The sequence below is a fragment of the Plecotus auritus genome (genome assembly GCF_963455305.1).
Source record: "Plecotus auritus genome assembly, chromosome: 3".
Taxonomy (NCBI): Eukaryota; Metazoa; Chordata; class Mammalia; order Chiroptera; family Vespertilionidae; genus Plecotus; species Plecotus auritus.
In genome coordinates this window covers 186,017,401-186,040,690 of record NC_137772.1, presented here as the reverse complement: position 1 = coordinate 186,040,690, position 23,290 = coordinate 186,017,401, and the positions used below count along the sequence as shown (strand labels likewise).

Genomic DNA, 23,290 nt, shown 5'->3' with positions numbered 1-23,290 from the left:
ATGTTTACTTATTGAAAGGTAATTCCAGATGTTCTTAAAAAACTTTATAGAAAGTGGTAAAAATGCTCTAGATCGCTAAATAACAGATTCCACTTCATTTACATGGAAGCTTTAGAAGATTTTCCTGTTTTCCAAGCAAAACCATAGAATTGAAAGAGGAAAAAATATAAGATGCAGCCTGGCCATATGCAATATATGCCTCAGTATCTTGATTTTCTTTTGAAATAGGTGAATAATAATGTGTTCATTGGCATATTTATACAAAAATCACCTCAATATCAGATTTTGACAAAACAGCATGTTAATGTCACTGTAAAGACCAAGTATCTTATTGACCTGGAACTTCTTTTTCTCTTTCCTCCGTCATTTATACAAAACTCATTATCATCATACACATAAATTCAGAGACAAGAAGTGTAATAGGTGATTAGATGATATCATTAAAAGAAATCATTGTGCAAGTTTAATTTAAAAATAGGTTGGATATTATTTCTGTATTTAAATAACTGCAATATTTTTGTAAGGTATTTTAGTATACATAAAATGCTTCCATATACATTATATTTTCAGATTTAATGATATAGTAGTCAATTTTCAGAGACGAGAAAAATTTAAAAAATATTCTAGTTACCTGTTCAAATGTTTGGCTCCCTCCCCAGCTCCCCACCACCCCTTGCAAATATGAAAAGTGAAACTCAGAGCAATCAAGTGACTTAATAAGCCAAAGTACAAATTACTTGCAAAACCAAACCCAGTTCAGTCAGATGGTCTTTTACAGCATTATATTGTAAGTAATTTCTGGCATTTTACACATGAGAGAACTGAAACTGAGGTGGCTGTGACCAGCCCAGGGAATAAAGACAAAGAATAAGGAAAAAGAATAGGAAGGCCTCCATTTGAATGCATTTCTAACTGCTTAAATTCTAATATTCTTGTTTAATTATCTCCACAAGCCTCTTATTATACTTCCCTTTTGTTACTTCACTATCCCAGCCCCCAAAGTCCCAAAGTGCATAGTTAATTGAAATGCTCAGTTTCTAGCAGTTGCAGGCAAGTAATATGAGGTTTTTCTGACCATATTGCCTTTATATACATCCGTATATAAAGCCATAGTGATTATCTTAAAAAAAAAACAAAAAACACACACACAACCTCTGGGGATTAGAGTGAAAAACTCAGATACTAATTAATAGCTGTACAAAAACTACTACCAATGTCAAAGTATTAAGTTTTGGTACTTTTGGGGAACTTCTGTTCATAAAATCATGAAGCAAACATTGTAAATAAAGAGTACTGAAACATAATTTCTTTTCCCCCAAAATAACAATTCCCAGGGACCCACTGGGCCACTCTGAACAGACAGCACTTCTGATTCAGAGCCATCATTACTTCCAGTGCGGAGTGTCATGCTCTCAGCTCATCTTGACAACAATGAAATCATTGAACATGAGTCAATGGCTGTATCAGCAAATCACAACTAAAAATAGCTTTTTAAAAACACTGACTATGCACTTGTTCCTAGTTGGAGTGGTAGTTGGTCCTTCCTTCAAATGTGGACTTACCAAGCTAACAAAAGATGGGGCTGTATATTCTGAATTAGTTCAGTTAGAAATAGGGAAACACAGGTATGTCATGCAAAAGGGACAAGGTCAAACGACTAGAAATATTCCTTCAAAGACACACATAAATCTTCAAAAAATTTTGCAAGAACTGAACTGATTGGTACAACTGACAATTCCTTATATTAATGCCCCTCCCAAATGATAATGACATTAGGTTTTATTTGGGAATTTTCTATTCTATAAAAAGATCATTAAACTAACTGATTATTCTTTTGGGACTATAGAATAGAGTCTCTCTGGTTAAAGTACTAAGTATCTAAAGTGATATTTAATGAGTTATAAATTAATTTAACACATACTTTCAATTAAATTTGCTACAATTACTCAAGTTAATCATTTATGTAGATTTTCAGAAATATTATTTAAAGTTAGTGTTGATAACACAATTTAAACCAAAGAAATTTACTTACCCTGCAACAGTTTAATTCCTCTGCTGTAAGTATGATAGTGCCACATTTCTTCCCTGGAATTCCTCTAAAACAGCAAAAATATATTTATATACATTAATATTTTATATTTATAATATTACATATTTAATATTTGTACAACCAAATAAAGAGAGTATTACTAATAGGTGGGCTCTTTCCTAACAAAATATATTCCCAGTTCCAGCGTTGAGTTTATCCTATATATACACACATCCTGATGAAGCTAAATTTTGATCGCATTCAACCTGTCAGTTCTCTGCACAAGAATCTTCAATAGCTTCATATTATCTAGCACCTTATATAATAAAAGGGTAATAGGCAAATTGACCCTAACAGCAGAACAACCAGGAATGACTGGTCGCTATGACACGCACTGACCACCAGGGGGCAGACGCTCAATGTAGGAGCTGCCTCCTGGTTGTCAGTGCACTCCCACAGGGGGAGCTCCGATCAGCCACAAACCTGAGGGCTGTGAGCACAGCAGTGGTGGTGGGAGCCTCTCCTGCCTCCTCGGCAGTGCTAAGGATGACCAACTGACGGGTGGGCCTAAGCCTTCAGTCAGACATCCTGGGCTGCCAGAGGGATATCCACCTGCCAGCTTAGGCCCAAGCCCCCAGGGAGCGGGCCTAAGCCAGCAGGTGGACATCCCCTGAGGGGTCCTGGACTGCGAGAGGGTGCAGGCCGGGCTGAGGGACTCCCCCTCCCCCCAGTGTACGAATTTTCATGCACCAGGCCTCTAGTATTTGATATGATATGATATGATATGATATGATATGATATGATATGACATATGATATACATCTATAACAACACTGTCTCCTGTGGTTACTAATATTTCTATTATGTAATTAAAACCTATCCTAATCTTGGTTTTCATATTTCTTTCTCCTTTCATCAACATGGTTACTTATTTGCACTTATGTCTTTCTGCCATTCCCATACCCTGACATACCATAGTGTGTTTTAACTATTCTCTACCCTGTCTCAAACTTTCCATATCTCCATATGAAATTCCATTTGTTCTATGAAACCTTATCCCAGTCCATTTCACACAAAGCCCAGCCTTCTCTGCACTCCCATTGCACTTAACAGGTTAAGCATTTAATCATTCCTAAATTGTTACAATCATATATTCTTTTCCTTTGCTTTCTCAAGTTGACTATAAGCTGTTTAAGAGCAAAACTCATGAGAACAAACCTCTTGTAAACCAAGAGAGTTAAATATCTATACAGAGCAATTGGTCATACATATAAGAAAAATGTGTAACATAAGCAAAATTAAGCAAATTGCAACTGCCATTCAATTTTCTTTTTACATGTCTCTGGTATATTTATGTTCACATAGCTCCTGGCTGACACTAAGAGAAAAGTTCAAAAGGAAAATGCAAGGTGTGTGCATGGTTCCCTGCTTTACATGAGGGACAAGTCAGGGAGAATTTTCCAAAGGACAATGTTTGTTCCTAACAGTATATTTCACGCTTCCTTTATTTTCTCACAAATCACAGTTCAACTCTTCTGTTTGTCCTGGGAACTAAATATGTGAAATTAATGGATGTTATTTTTCTCAAAGATATTATTCATCCCTGACAGTTTTATTTGTACCAGCATGTGTGCAACAAATACATGCACCTTAATTTCCACGTATACAGGGATTGGAGTGTTAGTATCTTGACTGGGAACAAGAGAGAAGAATGGAAAGTTAAAATATTCTCAATTGTGAATATATCAATGAAATTATACTCACTCTAAAACTGCTCCGCCCTGTCTATCTTTCTATTCTAAAATTTCTTCTGGAGAGCACCACTCTGTCTTGAGCTAAAAATGCCAGCTTGTGCAGGAACCTGCCTATCACAAAATCTCGTTTCCTCTATCTCTTCACTCCCCATTAGGGAAACTGTAAATGTCAGGATCTCCCATTTTCTCCAGGTCTTTATGACTAAGAGATCAATTAATTTATCCTTGTACATTTTTCTTACAATATTACAAGCAGCATTTCTCAGTTAATTTTTCTAATCCAACTGTACCTTCTTTTTCTTCTTTCTGCGTGGGAATCACAAAATTTCTATTTTTTGGCATTATGGCAAACTAAACACCTTAACTGAACAACCACCTGGAAATACTTTGAAATGCTGATTACAATTTGCAAAAATTTTTCTAATGGCTTTGATAACTAGGCAAGAAAAGAAGAACCAATCAGAAGTGGAAACAAGCAAAGGCGAACTTGGTGAGTTTGATCTTGGGCTTGTTTTTAATGGCTGCTTAGGGCATAAAGATAAAAGACACAAAAAAGGGGGGGGCGGGGAGAGAAGAAGGGAGACTCACAAGGTGAGAAATTCAATATATGGCCAGCTCACAGCATAAAGCTTCACTCACAATGACTATATTGACTGATTGATTGTAGCATTTATTAGATATAAACAACCCCTTTGGAGGTATGTACAAAATAAATCCCTGCCTGAAAACCTGGTGATCAATAAAAGAGAAAAATATGTCTCTTAGTAATTCAGACCTTAGCCAGGCTTGCTGCCTTAATTTCTACTACCTAGATGGTCATAAAAGCTTCTAACCAAAAATTCAGTAAATGCAAGTAATCATAAGTGCCTTGTAAATGCAAAACCTCTCTGAAAGAGTTTGCCTTAAAACTACATCTCAAAATAATCTCACATTAAGCATTAAATATATATTTACAAAATACTGAAGGAAAAATGTACCATGTGTTAGATTCTCCAGAAACAACCGACTACAGAATCAAACATGGACATAGAATACTGGAAATGATTGTGGGGAAGGGTATATAATAAGAAGAGAGCCACCGTTGTTTAATAATTATTCACCTTACTAACTATAGATAAGAGGTTTTCTTACAGACCCTGGGAAACTGGAGGAGGAAACAAGGCTGTAAAAAGATAAGATGCCTCCATAGGTCAATTACTCAGAAAAGAAATACATTTTGAGAATAAACCAAGGGCAGGGCACGCTTTGATTTGGTTGCTGTGCCCAGACCCTGACCCCCTCCCGGAGTTTTTCCCAGGAATGCGGACTACTCTCTGGTCCCAGGATTGGGCTGAGCTGTTTGTAACATCACACAAGATTAGCCACCTTGTTACCAAACTTTGAGCTCCTGAAGGCCGGACCACAGACCTGACCCTCCCCTTTTCCATGTTATACTTGTAGATCACAGCTGCACGTAGCTAACTTTTCCCTCATGTGTATGCAATCAGCCAACTGACAAGTGGGGGTCAGAGTAGAATTTCCAGGGTGACCAACTGCTCTCCCCATACTGCCGGAATTATTGGAATAAATGCTCAGATATGATTCAATCCTGTCTCTGTTTAATTTGGCTCAAGTAGTGATAGGCGGCCTCCAACCCATTGTGTCCAGTTTCAGAAATATTATGCATAGTATACAAAATGTAAATATGTATAACTAAAAATTAAGGAGAAAAATGGAAATCTGAGTAACTAGCAAAAGCCAATAAAAGTAATCAAGAATATTTGGAGAACCCAGCTGGTGTGGCTCAGTGGTTGAGCATTTACCCATGAAGCAGGAGGTCATAGCTTGATTCCCAGTCAGGGCACATGCCTGGGGTTGTGGGCTCAACCCCTCGTATGGGGTGTACAGGAGGCAGCCAATCAATGATTCTCTCTCATCACTGATATTTCTATCTCTTCCTCTCCTTTCCTCTCTAAAATCAATAAAAATGTTTTTTAAATAAAAAATGGAAACAAAAATTGTCATGCTATATAAAAAATAATAAAATTTATCCATTAGTAATTTACAATAGACATCAAAATTTAAGGCTTCAGATAATTCAAAAGAAAAGAATGGATATACTCAGGGTGAAAAAACTAACCTTAATGAAAACCAGTGTATATACATTAATAGCAAACATACAGATTTTAAATTTAAATATTTCTAGAAATAGTTACTGTGTCATAACAAAAGAGTCAATTAATTAGGGAGATATGATATCAGTACTGTATGCATCTATAGTTATAGCTCCAAAATATATACAAAAAGAACTGATTGTACTACAAAACAAAAAGTATGCCATCATGTGGAGCAATTTTAACCTAGCAAACTACCTTGGCCAGTGATCCAGGCTACTACCACCAGTGGTAAGTCATGTTTATGTCATGTACCCCGATACGATGCAATAAGAAGGCACTTCACCTTTATGTCCTTCCCCTCCAAACCCATAACGCCAATCTAACCATAGGAAAAACACCTGACAATCCCAAATTGGGGGACATTCTCAGAATATCTGAGTAGTACTTCTTAAAACTGACAAGGTCATCAAAAACAAGGAAAGTCTGAGAAATTGTCAAAAAACAGAAGATACTAGGAGACAGGATGATTAAATACAATGTGATATCCTGAGCTGAATTCTGAAACAGAAAAAGGGCATTCATGGAAATACAAGTGAAATTTAAATAAAGTCTGGAACTTAGTTAATTCTAATGTACCAGAGTAATGTAAGATGTTAATGTTAGTGGAAAGTGGATGAGGAATATACAGGAACTCCCTGCACTATCTTTGTAACTTTTCTGTAAATCTAAAGCAATTCTAAAATATAAAGCTTATATTTAAAACATTGTAAAGCAAGAAAAGATAATGACAGGCTAAAGAAGTATTCCAGGTTAAAAGAGACTAAAATCAGGACAATTAAATTCAATGTATGATTCTTGATTAACTTTAGATTGGGGGGAAATAGTTTTAGGACATCAATGGAATCACTGTTGAAATTTGAATATGGAGTGTGGGTTAGATAATATGATTGTATCATTGTGAAGTTTCCTGGTTTTGATCATCATATTTATGGCTATGTAAGAGAGCATCTTTATAGGAAATACACATTCGGGCATTTAGAGGAAATGGGGCACAATATCTCCAACAATGTCTCCAACTTACTCTGAGATGGTTCAGAAAAAACAACAAAACCTAAAATATTAGAGGAAGAGGTGAGGGATGGAGGTGGGGGAGAAAATGATAAAGCCCATAAAACAAAGTTAACAACTGTTCGAAGTAAACGTTCTGGGTAAAGATCATCAGAAGTTTCTGATACAACTCTAGTAAATTTTATGTATAATTGAAATTATATCAAAGTAAAAAGTTACCCCCAAAAAATCAATTTTGAAAAGTTTCTCAGACTTTTTTTTACTGTGATATTTTGTGACATATAAAAAAAATAATAGAACTCAAGCCCAAAACAGTTAAAGTTTTATCTCAAGAGAATTATTAGAGATGAGTAATTCTTTCCAAAATTAAGCGGGCGAAGAATAAAAAGCCTTTTGAGAGACTGGGTGGCTTGTTTTTTGTTTGATGTGGTTTGTTTTGCTTTTTGTTGATTGTTACAGTTGTGTGTTTTTTTCCTAATTGTAACATTTTTCTATAACTCATACTACTTCTCCATTACTGCTACCACTGCCTTGGTTCATACCTTTACATTTTTGCTTGGGTTACTAGAGTTTTCTTGTTCCTAACTGGTCTCAGGCTGGTACTCCTTTAATTTATCTTCTCCACAAGGCCAGATTGATCTGCTCATTAATGCTAATCATGAAGCCTTCCATCTTCCAGTGGCTCTATATAGATCCTAGGTAATTTTAAACTTAATAATTAGGACATAATCACCTTCCTAACATTCAGCCACTGTTAAGTCTCTAGTTTCATCTTTCCCACCATTTTCAATAGAGTCACACTTTTCATTCCCTGAATCCACAACAAATGTTTCATTTCTCCCTGACTTCACCTGGAACAGTCAGCCTACCAACCACTCGAGGAATCTTTTCACAACAGTGATTTCTACCCATACGTCAAACCTGCTTTAACTTATGGAACATTTACTAAAATTGATCAAATATTATGTCACAGAATATTTACTAAAATATATCACATTTATTGGTCAAGAAATTTTGGTTAGACACTAATGACAAATGTCAATTTTTAAAACATTTAAAAAAACTCATTATTTAAAAAAAAGAATAGGAAAGAGAGAATACTTAGCACTGCACAATAATAAAAGTAATACTTGAAACATTCTACTACCTTAGTATTTTGTATGTAAAAAATTTATAAACAAAATGGCATTAAACAAAAACTCAGAAGTGTATTTTTAAAAAAGCTAATACAACACCAACACAATAATAGCAGGAAACTTCAATACTTCACTTTAAACAATGGATAGACAATGGAAATAATATCAGTTAGAAAAGGGAGGACTAGAACAACACTATAAACTAACTGAACAACAGACATATACAGATCACTCAACCAACAACAAAATATACAATCTTCACAAAGACACATGGAACATTCCCCAGGAGGGGAATGTTAGGCCACAATACAAGTCAACAAATTTTAAAAGCTTTACACAAAATATATTTCCCAATCACAGTAAAATAAAATTAGAAATAAATGGTGATAGAAAAAATAGAAAATGCACCAATATGTAGAAATTAAACATACACTCTTAAGCAATGAATCAAAGAAAAAGTCACAAGATAGTAGAATCAACATCATTAAAATGTCCATACTACCCAAAGCAATCTATAGATTCAATGCACTCCCCATTAAAATGCCAATGGCATATTTCACAGACCTAGAAAGAACTCTCCACAAATTCATATGGAATAAAAAAAGACCCCGAATAGCCACAGCAATCCTGAGAAAGAAGAACAAAGTAGGAGGGATCTCAATAACAGATTTCAAGCTGTATTACAAAGCCACTGTTCTAAAAACAGCCTGGTACTGGCACAAGAACAGGCATATAGACCAATGGAATAGAATAGAGAACCCAGATATTGACCCAAACCACTATGCTCAATTAATATTTGACAAAGGAGGCATGAACATACAATGGAGTCAAGACAGTCTCTTCAACAAATGGTGTTGGGAAAATTGGACAGATACCTGCAAAAAAAATGAAACTAGACCACCAACTTACACCATACACAAAAATAAACTAAAAGCGGATAAAGGACTTAAACATAAGACGGGAAACCATAAAAATACTAGAAGAATCCAAAGGCAGAGAAATCTCAGACATATGCTGAAGCAATTTCTTCACTGATACCACTCCTAGGTCAAAGGAAACTAAAGAGAAAATAAACAAATGGGACTACATCAAAATAAAAAGCTTTTGCACAGCAAAAGAAACCATCAACAAAACAACAAGAAAGCCCACTGTATGGGAGAGAATATTTGCAAATGTTATCACTGATAAAGGTTTAATCTCCAACATCTACAGGCAGCTTATACAACTTAATAAAAGGAAGATAAATGATCCAATAAAAAAATGGGCAACGGGCCTAAATAGATACTTTTCGAAAGAAGACAGAAGGAAGGCCAAGAGACACATGAAAACATGCTCAAAGTCACTAATTATCCAAGAGATGCAAATCAAAACGACAATGCGGTACCATCTCACACCTGTCAAAATGGCAATCATCAACAAATCAACAAACGACAAGTGCTGGCGAGGATGTGGAGAAAAAGGAACCCTCGTGCACTGCTGGTGGGAATGCAGACTGATGCAGCCACTGTGGAGAACAGTATGGAATTTCCTCAAAAAACTAAAAATGGAACTCCCATTTGACCCAGTAATTCCACTTCTAGGAATATATCCTAAGAAACTAGAAACGCCAATCAGAAAGGATATATGCACCCCTATGTTCATAGCGGCACAATTCACCATAGCTAGGATTTGGAAACAGTCTAAGTGCCCGTCAGCAGATGACTGGATCAGAAAACTATGGTACAGCTACACAATGGAATACTATGCTGCTATAAAAAAGAAGGAATTCTTACCATTTGCAGCAGCCTGGATGGAAATGGAGAGCATTATGCTAAGTGAAATAAGCCAGTCAATGAAAGAAAAATACCACATGATCTCACTCATTTATGGATAATAAAGAACATTATAAACTGATGAACAAAAAGATAGATACAGAGGCAGTAAAGCATCAAACAGACTGTCAAATTACAGCGGGAAGGTTGGGGAGGGGTGGGGGAGATAAGAGATCAACCGAAGGACTTGTATGCATGCATATAAGCATAACCAATGGACACAAGACACTGGGGGGTGAGGCATGTATGGGAGTGGGGTGGGGGAACAATAGGAAGATATGTACACATGTAATACCTTAATCAATAAAAAATTAAAAAATGAAAAAAAAAGTCACAAGAAAAATTATTTTTAAACAAATGAAAATGAAAACACAACATACCAAAACATATTGGCAGTGAAAGAAATGCCAAGAGAGAAGTTTATAGTTGCAAATTCATATATTTTTAAAAAAAGACTACAAATCAACAACCTAGCTTTATACCTCAAAGGACAAAATATAGAACAAACTAAATGTAAAGGTAGTAGAAGGAAGGAAATAATAAAGAGCAAAGCAGAGATAGAGAGAATAGAGAATAGAAAAACAATACAAAAATCAATGAAACTAAGAGCTGTTTTTTTAAAAGATCACCAAAATTGACAAACCTTTAGGAAGACTAAGAAGAAAAAAGGGGAACACTCAAATAAAATCGTAAATGAAAGAGGGGATATTATAATCAATGTCATAGCTATACAAATATTATAAGAGAATATTATGAACAATTGTAGGCCAACAAACTGGATAACTTAAAAGAAATGAATAAATTCCTAGAAACACACTATCTACCAAGACTAAATCATGAAGAAACAAAATATCTGAATAGACCAATAACTAGTAAAGGAGATTAAACCAGTAATCAAATACTCTCAACAACAATAACAACAACAACAAAAAAGCCTAGGACCAAATGTTTTTACTGTAAAATTATCCCAAACATTCATAGAAGAATTAACATCAATTTTCCTAAAAGTTTTCCAATACTTCGAAGAGGGGGGAACATTTCCAAGTTTATTCTATGAGGCCAGCAATACCCTGATACCAAAGACAGACAAAGTCACCACAAGAAAAAAATAAAAACTATAGATCAATACCCCTAATAAATAATGATGCAAAAATCCTAAAAATAATACTAGCAAACTGAAATCAACATCACATTAAAGGATTGTATACCATGACCAAGTGGATTTATTCCTAAAATGCAAGGATGGCTCAAAATATTAAAATCTATTTAATATACCATATTAACAGAATGAAGGACAAAAACCATATAATCAATTCAGTTGGTACAGAAAACACATTTGACAAGATTAGGCATCCTTTCATGATAAAAACATTCAACAAACTAAGAAGAATGAAATTACCTTAATGTAATAGCCATATATAAAAAAGCCCACAGCTAACCATATACTCAATGATGAAAGACTGAAAGCTTTCCCTCTAAGGTCATTAACAAGGCAAGATGCCCACCTTTGCCACTGCTATTCAACACCATACTGGAAGTTCTAGCCAGAATAATTAAGTAAGAAAAAGAAATAAAAGGAATGCAAACTGGAAAGGGAGACATAAAATTATTTGTTAGTATAAGACATAATTTATATGTAGAAAGCCCTAAAGTTACCACATTAAAAAAATGGTACAACTAGTAAACAAATTCAGCAAAGTTACAGGATACAAAAACAATATACTAAAATCAGTTGTGTTTCTATATACTAATAATGAATAATCCAAAAAAGAAGTTAAGAAGACAATTCCATTAACAATAGCATAACAATAATATAATAATTAGGAACAAACCTAAGGAAGTGAAAGATTTGTACACTGAAAACTATAAAGCATTGAAGACACAAATATATGAAAAGATATCCTGTGTCTATGGATTAAAAGACTTCATATTGTTAAGATGCCTGTACTACCCAAAGCAATCTACAGATTCAAGATAATCCCTATTAAAAGCCCAGTGGCATTTTTTGCAGAAATACATAGAAAAAGTCAACATGAAATTCTATGAAATCTCAAGGGACCCCAAATTGGCAAAACAATTTTGAAAAAGAATGAAGTTGGAGGACTCATAATTCCTGATTTTAAAACATATTACAAAGGAGCTACAGTAAGTAAAGCAGTGTGGGTGCTGGCATAAAGACAGACAACTAGACCTATGAAACTAAATAGGAATAAACCCTCACATACTGGTATATGGTCAAATGAACAAAAATTCCAACAACATTCAATGAGGAAAATACCATCTCTTCAACAACTGGTGTGAGGAAACTGCATCCTATATAATAAAAGGGTAATATGCAAATTGACCGAATAACAGAACGACTGGTCAATATGATGTGCACTGACCATCAGGGGGCAGACGCTCAATGCAGGAGCTGCCCCTTGGTGGTCAGCGCGCTCCCACAGAGGGAGTGCCGCTCAGTCAGAAGTCAGGCTCATGGCTGGCAAGTGCAGCAGCAGCGGTGGGAGCCTCTCCCGCCTCCACTGCAGCACTTAAGGATGTCCGACTGGTGGCTTAGGCCCACTCTCCCCGGGGAGCCTGCCTGATGAGTTGGACATCCCCCAAGGGCTCCCAGACTGCGAGAGGGCACAGGCTGGGCTGTTAGACCGCCCCCCCCCCCGTCACCCCCCAAGTCCATTAATTTTCTTGCACCGGGCCTCTAGTATCTACATAAAAAGAATAAAAGTGGACCTTTATTTTATACCATATATAAAAATCAACTTAAATGTAAGACCTGAAACTATAAACTTTTAAAAGAAAATACAGTGAGAAAATTCATAACATTGGTCTTGACTGATTTCTTGAATATGACATCAAAAGCACAGAAAAATAGATGAATGGGACATCAAACTTTAAAACATTTGTACTTCATAGAACACATAAACAATGAAAAGGCAATGGAGGATGTATATGCAATCATATGCCTGATAAAGGCTTAATATTCAGGATATCTGATATAAATTACTATATATAAAGAACCTCTACAACTCAATGGGAAAAAATATCAAATAGGACTAAAAACCTTATCTTACTCCCAGCCCAATATTCTCTGCCCAGTAAAACAAGCCAGAGAATAACAGTAGCAGTCTAATTTTCAGGAAAGTTAATAAAGATGACTTTGAAGGTCAAATATTTCCCCAAAGTTCACAGTAGTGTTCACATGCAAAGATTGCACAATAAAGACATGTACTGCTTCATTGTAAATGTGTATGTTTCTCACCTTCAAGACTAACCATTCTCCTGTCCTTCCTCCTCCTCCTCCTTCTCACACTGACTATTGATCTCTATCTACAAGCACGAGGGCCACAGCATAGCTCTCAGAATAAGGCCACATTTGAGTCAGATCTTTAAACCAACTCTTTAAGCTCAGGCTCAAGTTGCCCTCAAGCCCTCTTCTTGTACTTTAATGTCATGTTCTGCCTTATTCCCAAGCTTCCTTTCTGTTTTTCTTCCCCTCCCCATAATTCTCTCATTGAACTTCAGCACCCACAGGACTTCATTCTTGCGTCCGATGTTAGAGCTGGGATTCTGTGTCCATTAGACCACTGCAAGCCGGTCTTCCAATTATCACCTGCCTCCAAGGCCCTATCCCTGCACTTGTCAACACCTATCAGGACACTTACCAATCCCTCTTGGATCCCTCTCTTTATTTCTACCCTCCACTAATCGCCAAGATCAAATTCTGCACAGCCAGCCTACAGAGAACACAATCTGCTCCCTATGCCAAAACCTCTGCTCTTTTAGTTACTCTTGGAGTTCCAGCTCCTCCCCAGAGCGAGAATCGTCTTTCTCATCACACCAGTCCCTGCCTTCTTGCCCCATGCTTTCATACACAACCAACCAGTGAAGCCTGGATCAGAGTAACAGGAAAAACAGGTCTGTTATTTCATGAATATAATAAATGCTTGCCTCCCAGAGTAGAAAATGGCAATCTTCCTTAAACTGGTACTGACCCTAGCATTCTGGAAGACTTTCTGAATCCACCACTGAGATCCCTAAAGATAGAAGAAGTATGACTGACAGCATCATGCAGAAAATTAGATACAATCTCACAGCATGAACAGACACACCGCCACTGCCGAGTGGGTATAATGCCAAATCATAATGGGACGATCTAAAGAGAAGAGCTGATGAGTCATAGGAAGACACAGTAAATGTTGCAGACAAATTAAGTAGCACAAGACTCGTTTTCAGAGAGGGAGGTGAAAAGACCAAAGTGTAGGATGGAATTAAGATATGAGAAATGTGTTTGCTCAAAACTTGAATCCAAGGGAACAGACTTGGAAATTGTAAAATTCCTGAGCTGCTATTAAAAAGTCAATTAAAAATAGCTAACCATCAATTTCAAAATAATTCATCTGAGTTTCTACAAGATATTAAAATATAACTTTTATTGTCATAAAAACTGAGAAAAATATTTTAAAGTGACAACAATAACTGAAAAACGGAAAATAAAAAGATGAGTTTAAATTCAAATGTGGATTATTTAATAGGGCATATGGCTATGTACAAGAAACCATTATTTCCTTTGTAATAAACATAACTTAGTTCTCAAAGACTTGATTAATAATAAATAACTTAAAGCTTGACTACGCCGGCTTTGCCTCTTCAAATTTTCTAGTTATCATCATTTTAAGAAGTCTACTTCTGAAGAGATATTATAACACAATTGCAATTAGGAAGCTAGAAGAAATTATTCTGAATACCTTAACAGAACATAATTTAAATTGGGCCATTTAAAGGGAAAAAAAACAAGGGGATATTATGAATAATTTAGAATACAAATGGGAAACTAATTGGAAAATAAATCTTTAATCTAAAACAAATTAGTAAATAAGCACTAAATCACTTCGATGATTCTATTTTAAAAAAATAACATCCGGGACACAGAAAGACTTTAAGATGAGTCCATTTTGTTACCTGTGGGTGGATTTTCTGCCTCAGGAGGTGTCTGGTGCTGCCATTCGGAAGCCTATACTCATCCACAGGGGACAACCCCCTAATTCTTAACAAGACTGACAAAAGTCACGGCTGCAGCGGGAGAGTGTATGAACTCTATCTCCAGCCCTGAGGAACGACCACGGAAAACAGTAGGATGTTTAGTGGCAACCCTACAATGTTATCTTTACATGGCTAAGTCCTGGCCAGGACAGGTTCACAGGGAAGACAGGAACAGGGGGAGGCAAAAGGGACTATGAAGTAGAGATGAAAGAGCAACATGTTAAATACATTTCCTCAATGTGAACTTCATTATTTCTGTCATGCTTTTATCAGTTCCACTGTTTTTATATATTATGTGGTAAATCATGAAGTCTTTAGAAACTGTGTTTGTCCTAACGCTTCTTATCAGAGAAGAAAACACTTCCCTGACCTTGTATTATTCCCAGTTTTCTCACTGGCTCCTTCCTTTCTTCCAAAGCTATTCCTCCTTCTACTGAAATATTCCATATCTCCCACCCTGCCCATCTCTCCCCACTATCTGCCCATTAGATTGATTCAAAAAATCAAGCACGGGGAAAGGCTGTCCCTGAGCAGGGGAAGCAGGGATGAGGATGGAATCTGCAAGCGTACATGGCGTGGACCAGCTGCTCTGAAGAGCTACTCTGACATTATGGAAAGAGAAAATGTCTATGCAAACAGCATTTCACTCTCTTCCTCACCCCAACTATGTGTTTTAAAACAAAACGTATGAATGCTTTTGATTGCTTTTCAGAAACATTGAAGTAAGGGGGTCAAATCCTATTTGAATAGAAGCTATATCTTCTCTTAAAGCACTTGAACTCACAAGAACCCAAGATAGCAAACATGCTCAGTTCAGAGGACCTGGTTCTTCAATCCACATGTTCCCCTTCTTCTAGACACATGCTTCTCTTATAGCTATAATCCTATCTAATAAAAGAGCAATATGCAAATTGACCGTCATTCCAACACACAAGATGGCTGCCCCCATGTGGTCAAAGATGGCTGCCCCCATGTGGACACAAGATAGCCGCCACAAGATGGCCAGCAGAGGAGGGCAGTTGGGAGGGACCAGGCCTGCAAGGGAGGGCAGTTGTGGGCGATCAAGCCAGCATGGGAGGGCAGTTAGGGGTGACCAGGCCAGCAGAGGAGGGAAGTTGGGGGCGACTGGGCTTGCAGGGAAGGGCAGTTGGGGGAGACCAGGCCTGAAAAGGAGAGCAGTTGGGGGGGACCAGGCCTGCAGGGGAGGGCAGTTAGGGGTGACCAGGCCGGCAGGGGAGGGCAGTTAGGGGCAATCCGGCTGGCAGGGGAGCAGTTAGGCATCAATCAGGCTGGCAGGGGAGTGGTTAGGGGGTGATCAGGCTGGCAGGCAGAAGCAGTTAGGGGCAATCAGGAAGGCAAACAGGCAAGCAGTTGGGAGCCAGCAGTCCTGGATTGTGAGAGGGATGTCCGACTGCCCGTTTAGGCCCAATCCAGGTAGGGCAGTCGGACATCCCTCAAGGGGTCCCAGATTGGAGAGGGTGAAGGCTGGGCTGAGGGACACACACCTCCCCATGCACAAATTTCATGCACCGGGGCCTCTAGTGTTTAATAAAAGCCAATATTTTCTCAAGCAAAAGGGTGAATGACAACAAAAAACTCCCCTTCCCCCCAATCCACTGGGTTGGAATAATTGCTCAGATGAAAGCATGTGACTATATTCCTCCATGCTTTAATTAATAAATCCAAGATATCCTTCCATTAGGAAGCTAACGGCATTCAATTTTACTGTCCTATTTTTGATTAATCTTCCATTTGAATTCCTTCTCTCACATTCTCTTTATCTCAAGCAGTTAATGCAATTTCCTCAGGTAGCAGGTCACCATTCTGCAATTCTTATAGTTTTGTTCTTTGCCTCTTTCTTTTGTAGCCAATCTCTTTTCCACTCTCAAGCCCTACATTTCATCATTTTGTTACCCATTTAGTGCTAATATTTGCCTAGCTATACTTGCTAAGAAAAATTTTAAGATATCCCACTGCTCAAACATTAAGCCCACCTTTAAACCCTTTCATAATGTCTATTTGCCTGAGAAAACTGCTCAGTAAGGTCAACGGCTGAATAAAAGATTAGTTGCACATAGTTTTAAAAATTGAATTAATTAGACCTTTTTCAATAAGACAGATATAATACCAACATTTTCCTAAATTACAAAATGTCCTCAGATGGCATGAAGTATGCAGTTACAATACCTCCATTTTATCTGAACAGGGTTCTAAGACTCTACCTCATTTATGCTACCCCATCCTCAGCAGGAGCTAGGAAAAATCTAAAGGACATCTCATCTCTTCTAATTATGTAAAATGATCGTGACTCAAATGCCAGCAAATACTCCCTAGATTTGCATATTCTGCCAATCACTACTCTAGGTATCTAAGTAGCATGAACTTGTTTTTCTTAGTCTTATCTAGTGGGAATTGTTGAACTAGCTGAACAAGGACCACATCTTGCACAATATGTGGGTGGAAAAAGACATGTAGGTTATGATTATTACAATATCTTTATTAACTCCATGTTCACATACTCCCAATGTTAAACCTACTTTTACCAACTCTATATTCTGTTTACCATATACTACAATCAATATAATATAAACTTTTTAACATGTTTCATGACTAATATAACAATGACTTTCACTGGGGGGGGGGGAGGAATGCTATGTAATTTAAGAGCTTTCTGAAATAAAGTTATGATTTCCTTTTATGGAGAAAAAATCAGATAAAAATCTATAATAAAATTAATTTGAAAATATGAGTGCAAGTTCCATAAAAATCTCTACTCTGTTGCTCTGAAATAAAAATTATATTTTAACTGCTTTTGTTTTCTCTCAAAGAATGTTAAAAGACATCTTTAAGTTGTCATTGTGTATATTATTGATTTTTTTCCAGAAAAAAAAATAAAGGTAGATTTTGTGATCTTCCAGGAATTTCAATGGACTTGAGTCACTGGACTAAAAAAATGCAATAATATTTATATTCATTTAAAAATAATCATATGCACTTAATAAAATATTTATGTATAGTTGCTTTACAAATAACATACTACTTATCTAGTAAAGTGAACAAAATATATTTAAATCATAAGCTTAGTTACACTTGAAAAGAATGTTAAAAAGGTAGTTCACAGCCAAATGTTTCCAAACCAATATTTTATAGTAATTTTCTAAGAAAATCAAGTTAAATAAAAGAAGTTAGAATTCATAGACCTCTTATTATCTTAAGAAGTTCTTGCATAGCACTGAACACATTAAGTATTGAATTTTATGCAGGGAATGTAAAAATGATGCCTTGCCCATAGTGTTTGATGTCAAAGGTGAATAGATATGTGGAGTTTTGACATTTATTTTGTAAGGTTAAGATTCTTAAAGACTGGTGAAGATATAGATTCCAAAATTCCCAAAACCTTTAGACATTGCATTTAGTTCTGCACATGCCTTAGTATTCTTCCTAGATCTTTTGATTTTTTACAAACAGGTGCATCCAAATAATTGAGATTAGCAAGAGGAGAAGAAACAGGACAGGGGAAGGAAAGAATAGGAAAAATGTCAGAAGTTTGTTTCCTGCATTTTTGGAACTGGAGAAAATAGGATTACACCATTCAATTAATAAAAAAAAAAAAAATGAAGCACGATTCCAGTAATTGAAGGTGAAGGTAGAAGATGTAACCCACAGCAACCACCTTCTCTAACATTTACACCAACCTCTTTCTTTACAAACCAATCCTATATAATAAAGAGCTAATATAAAAATGGTCATCACGCCCTTGCACCCTTGTGCCCTTGTGCCAGGGCCCAGGGGACCTGAGGCTGCGCCCCCTGCTCTGGTGCCAGGGCCAGGGGACCTGAGGCCAGGTCGGGGGACCTGAGGCTGCTCCCCCCGCCCAGCGGGGCTTGACAGGGGACCTGAGGCTGTGCCCCTCGCCCGGAGGGTGTCACATGATTTTGAGGCATGCGCAGGTGGGTGGGGACTTGACTCTGGGTCCCACAGCATGCCCCAGACTCTGGCAGGAGGTAGATTTTCATATACACTTTACTAATTTTCTTTAATCAGTGACACTTCTATTATAGAGAAAGGGCAAATAGCAATATTAAAATATTTCCTCTAATTATTCCCTTTTAATGTGCATGAATTTCATGCACCGGGCCACTAGTTTTGTAATAAAAGTTATTAAAACCTCAATCACCAAAAATGCATTTATTAAACATATGGTATAAAAGGTGGTGCTACATATAGTTCTGGCCCAGAGGAGTAAAATGTCTTTCAAAAAGTTGTCATTTCTCTCTTGAGGCCCTCTGCTGGGAAAACAGAATCAATTCTGCCTTTTAAATTGTATCACTACTATTATAGATGGAGGGCAGTACTGTATCATACCTCTGTGAATATAAAGTATCTTGTACCTGCTTTTTGATACATAATAGTGACAATGGTTTATCAGAGCTGGTTTTATTTATGTTATTCTAGAATGTTTTCTTTCCAGATGATGATAAAGAAGCTAATAAAAAAAATGGTGCCAAGTATCACAACTGTAACAGAACTTTGCTGTTTTCTGGGGATTTTTATCTTTTTTTTTTTTTTTAATGGAGTGTGCTGGATATCTCTATAATTTTGTTCAGATGACTGCAGAACTTGGAAAAGCTCTTGCTGCTATAGATGCATACCATACTGCTATTGGTATTTTTATATAAACATATATAAATATATATTTTTTGAATTTTTGGAAGCTGTGCTGTCAACTTTAGAAAAACTATCCCATTTGTACTGTGTTGGTTTGGCATTGTACAGAAATTAACAGCCATACTGGTCTAGAAACATGCAACCATTTTTTCCATTGTATTAAATATGTAAGGTTTTAATCTACATGTGTTTGATTACCAAAACTAATAAAATACTCTCTAAATAAGAAAAAGTATGAAATCTAAAACAACAGGACAACCAAAAGGAAAACAACATATTTCCTTGTTTAAATGTGCTCATTTCATTTTGTGAACATTTTGTAGCATGGCATAGGACAGCTGAAATATAAATTATTCTTTATAAACATGTCAAAATTATTTTTTGAAGTAAAACTCAAATAAGATTTTAAAACCCACTTTTTATGTACAGCATGTATTTATCAATTCCAAATTGCAAAAATAAAAATGAGAGTTAATATTTCATTGTCTGAATTTAAAAATACTTACACTATTGGCTTTTCCAGGCGACTTCCCTGTGAACCAACAATCTCCCCCAATGTACAAAACACTTGTCCCAGAAAGTCCTAAAATAGATAAAAGAATAAAGTTTATGAGTTCCCCGACTGTCTTTACACTATATATTTTGTACATCACACTTGCATTGCCTTCATTACTGAAATGCCGACTTCTCTAACTAGCTTCTAATGTTAAATAAAATCAGCTCAATATGCATTAATTTGAGCAATGTGACCCTCCCCTAAGTTTATACAGCATTTTGTCCGTTTAGTCCCAGAGCAGGTTTGTTATTCTGAGTGTTTAGACGTTGCGTTTATTTTCTTTTTTACGTTAAAATGGAAATGGAAAAAAAGTTCCAGGATTTGAAGTCACAATTGGCTTGCCTTTGGATGTCTCTGAATCTGCTAAGCTTTTGCCTGAGGAGGCAAATTGGGAAAGCACAGACCAGTGGTGGCTACCAACACCAGCGCTACTTGCAGAGCGGCCAAGTGGTGTCCTAGCTACAGCCGGGTTCCGGAGCCACACTGCCACCTGTCTTCCAGTACCACTTCCACCACCTGTGGCTGTGCACATAATTTCTCATCAGTTTCCTCATCTCTAACATGTATTAGCCCCCCTCACAAACTTGTTTTGAGGGTTCAATGAGTTATTGTGTGAGTTGATGTTAGTATATATTTAAGTGCCAGGAATTGAGTTAAGTATGAAACACTATAGAGTTCATTGGAGTACACTAGATGATTTTAATTTTCAAAATGCAAGATCTGTTATTAATACTTCATTTCAGCCCTCACCGGTTTGGCTCAGTGGATAGAGCGTCAGCCTGTGGACTCAAGGGTCCCAGGTTTGATTCCAGTCAAGGGCATGTACCTTGGTTGCGGGCACATCCCCAGTAGGGGGTGTGCAGGAGGCAGCTGATTGATGTTTCTCTCGCATCGATGTTTCTAACTCTCTCTCCCTCTCTGTAAAAAATCAATAAAATATATTTTAAAAATACTTCATTTCACATAAAAAGAAACTAATCATCTAGGAGGCTGATTTATCTATGTTTTAAGCAGTCTCTCAGTAGCAAAGTCAGAGCTAACTCATATTCTACATTGATATGCTGCCTAAGAATTTAAATATCATAAATGCAATGCAACTTCACATGCCAACAAAATAAGGGCTCCAACATCATCCAGATATTTGGGGCAAGAAATATGGAGATGGTGCCCTAACTGGTTTGGCTCAGTGTATACAGCATCGGCCTGCAGACTCAAGGGTCCCAGGTTCGATTCTGGTCAAGGGCATGTACCTTGATTGCGGGCACATACCCAGTAGGGAGTGTGCAGGAAGCAGCTGATGGATGCTTCTAACTCTCTATCCCTCTCCCTTCCTCTCTGTAAAAAAATCAATAAAATATATATTTTTAAAAAAAAGAAATATGGAGATGGTTTAGTCAGAGCCACTTTCTAGTTTAGCCTGTATGTAATTGCAATCTGCCCTAAAGGAAAAAGTGGAGGCTCTCCCTAAATTTGTACAGTGAATGGGTCCAGACAAGGCCCTAGAAAAGAAGGGAAAAAGAATGACAGAACAACATGTTGTTTTAGGTTTTACTAAATAAAAATTTTAAATGCCTAACAAGCCACAAAAGTAAAAACCATGTAATTCAGTATAAAAAAAAAAAAAGTAGGGAAGTGAAGGAAGGGTGCTCTAAGGCCCATGAGAGAAAAAAGACCACTGTAGACTAGGATAGTCAGGGGGCTATTTTCCCAATGGAAGTAAGACTTGAGAGCCAGATAGGAATAAGATCAGGGAGAGAAGAAAGCTGGACACTCCAGTCCTAGAGAACTGATCAGAGTTATAGGCACATCCATAATGAGGAAAGACTGGGTCCAAATTAAAAGGCAGAAATGAAGATGAAGAGCAAGACTGTGGCGGGCCCCTTGGCCAGGCAAGAAAAAAAAAAGTTTGCCTTAGGAAAATCAGAAGCATTCTGAAGATTATTTAGGTACCAGCTTGCAGAATAGACTGAGGAGGGAGGAAAACTCTGGAAGCCAGATCAATCAGAAGGCGACAGTAGTTAATATGAAGCAAAGTGTTAAGGACCAAACTAAAGTTGTAGAAAATGGAAAATGGTAGGGATCAGTGCACAGAAAAGTGGCAGGGTTTGGTGAAAACTGTACCTGCACATTGTGGGGCAGGGGTACAGTGTGGACAGGGAGAGAGAGACAGAAAATAATCTGCACCTGGAACTCGATGGCTGACGGAATGACAAGACCTTCATAAAGTTGCAAATCATCTAAAATTTTGCTTTCAAATAGGTAAAAAGTACTTAAGGTAAAACTGTCACATATTTAAATTAAATATTCTTAGTAATTATATGTCTTTTCCATTTTCAAAACAGACTTCAAAAATATGTTTCTGGGTTTTTTAAGCAAACCTAAATTTGTCTAAGGCTCACTGCATATGGTTAGGACTAAATACTGAAGATTTGGAATCTATCATTGCTCTTCTGAGTGAGCAGCAAAAAATCACATATGAGGGATTCTAGAATTATTTTCCAGAGATACTGGTATTGATGGGAAGCTGCACATGCTACATATTAAAGGGATCTGGCCAATGGACTAACATGTCTGAGTAAAAGTTATTCTGTGCTGTAGTTATCAAAGAAAACAAAACAGAAGTCTTGAGCATATTATCAATAACAGAGGAGACACATACCACTAACAAACAATGAACAGACAAATATCACCATTGCTGGACACAAAAAGGAAATTAAAATAATAAAATGAATAAAATGTGCAACAAAAAGATACGGTATGCACCTACATGCATTATCTCCACAATTATTGCACACTTTGTCCCTAAATATTTATGGCATTTCTGTGGTTGTTTACACCTGTCTCTGCTAGCGTATTCCCTATCAAGGAACAGATTTACTACTCAAAATGCAAAGATCAGAATATAGTATTTATCAACACTGAACCCATTCTTTGGTCATCTCAATGGCTCACATTTCCTATGCATTTACACAATATTAGTAATATAATCAGTGTCCTATAATGGATATTCTTAGTCTGTAGTTAGATAAATATAAAAATAAAATCTAGGTATGTAACATGAACTGCTTTATTATTTCTTACTATGGTGTTTTTTTCCAGTTTATGAGTCATTATACTAAAGTCATATTAGTA

The 23,290-nt window shown here is 36.8% G+C and overlaps 1 protein-coding gene across 1 annotated transcript in view; it reads right to left on the bottom strand.

Annotated features, from left to right (window-relative positions):
* CPNE8 (copine 8) overlaps nucleotides 1-23,290 on the bottom strand; it is a 197,285-nt gene that overhangs the window by 99,839 nt on the left and 74,156 nt on the right. The window contains exons 6-7 of the mRNA XM_080658963.1: nucleotides 20,109-20,185; nucleotides 2,033-2,096 (exon numbers count right to left, since the gene is read on the bottom strand). Coding sequence (XP_080515089.1) covers nucleotides 2,033-2,096; nucleotides 20,109-20,185 — 141 coding nt within the window. The remainder of the gene's footprint in view (nucleotides 1-2,032; nucleotides 2,097-20,108; nucleotides 20,186-23,290) is intronic.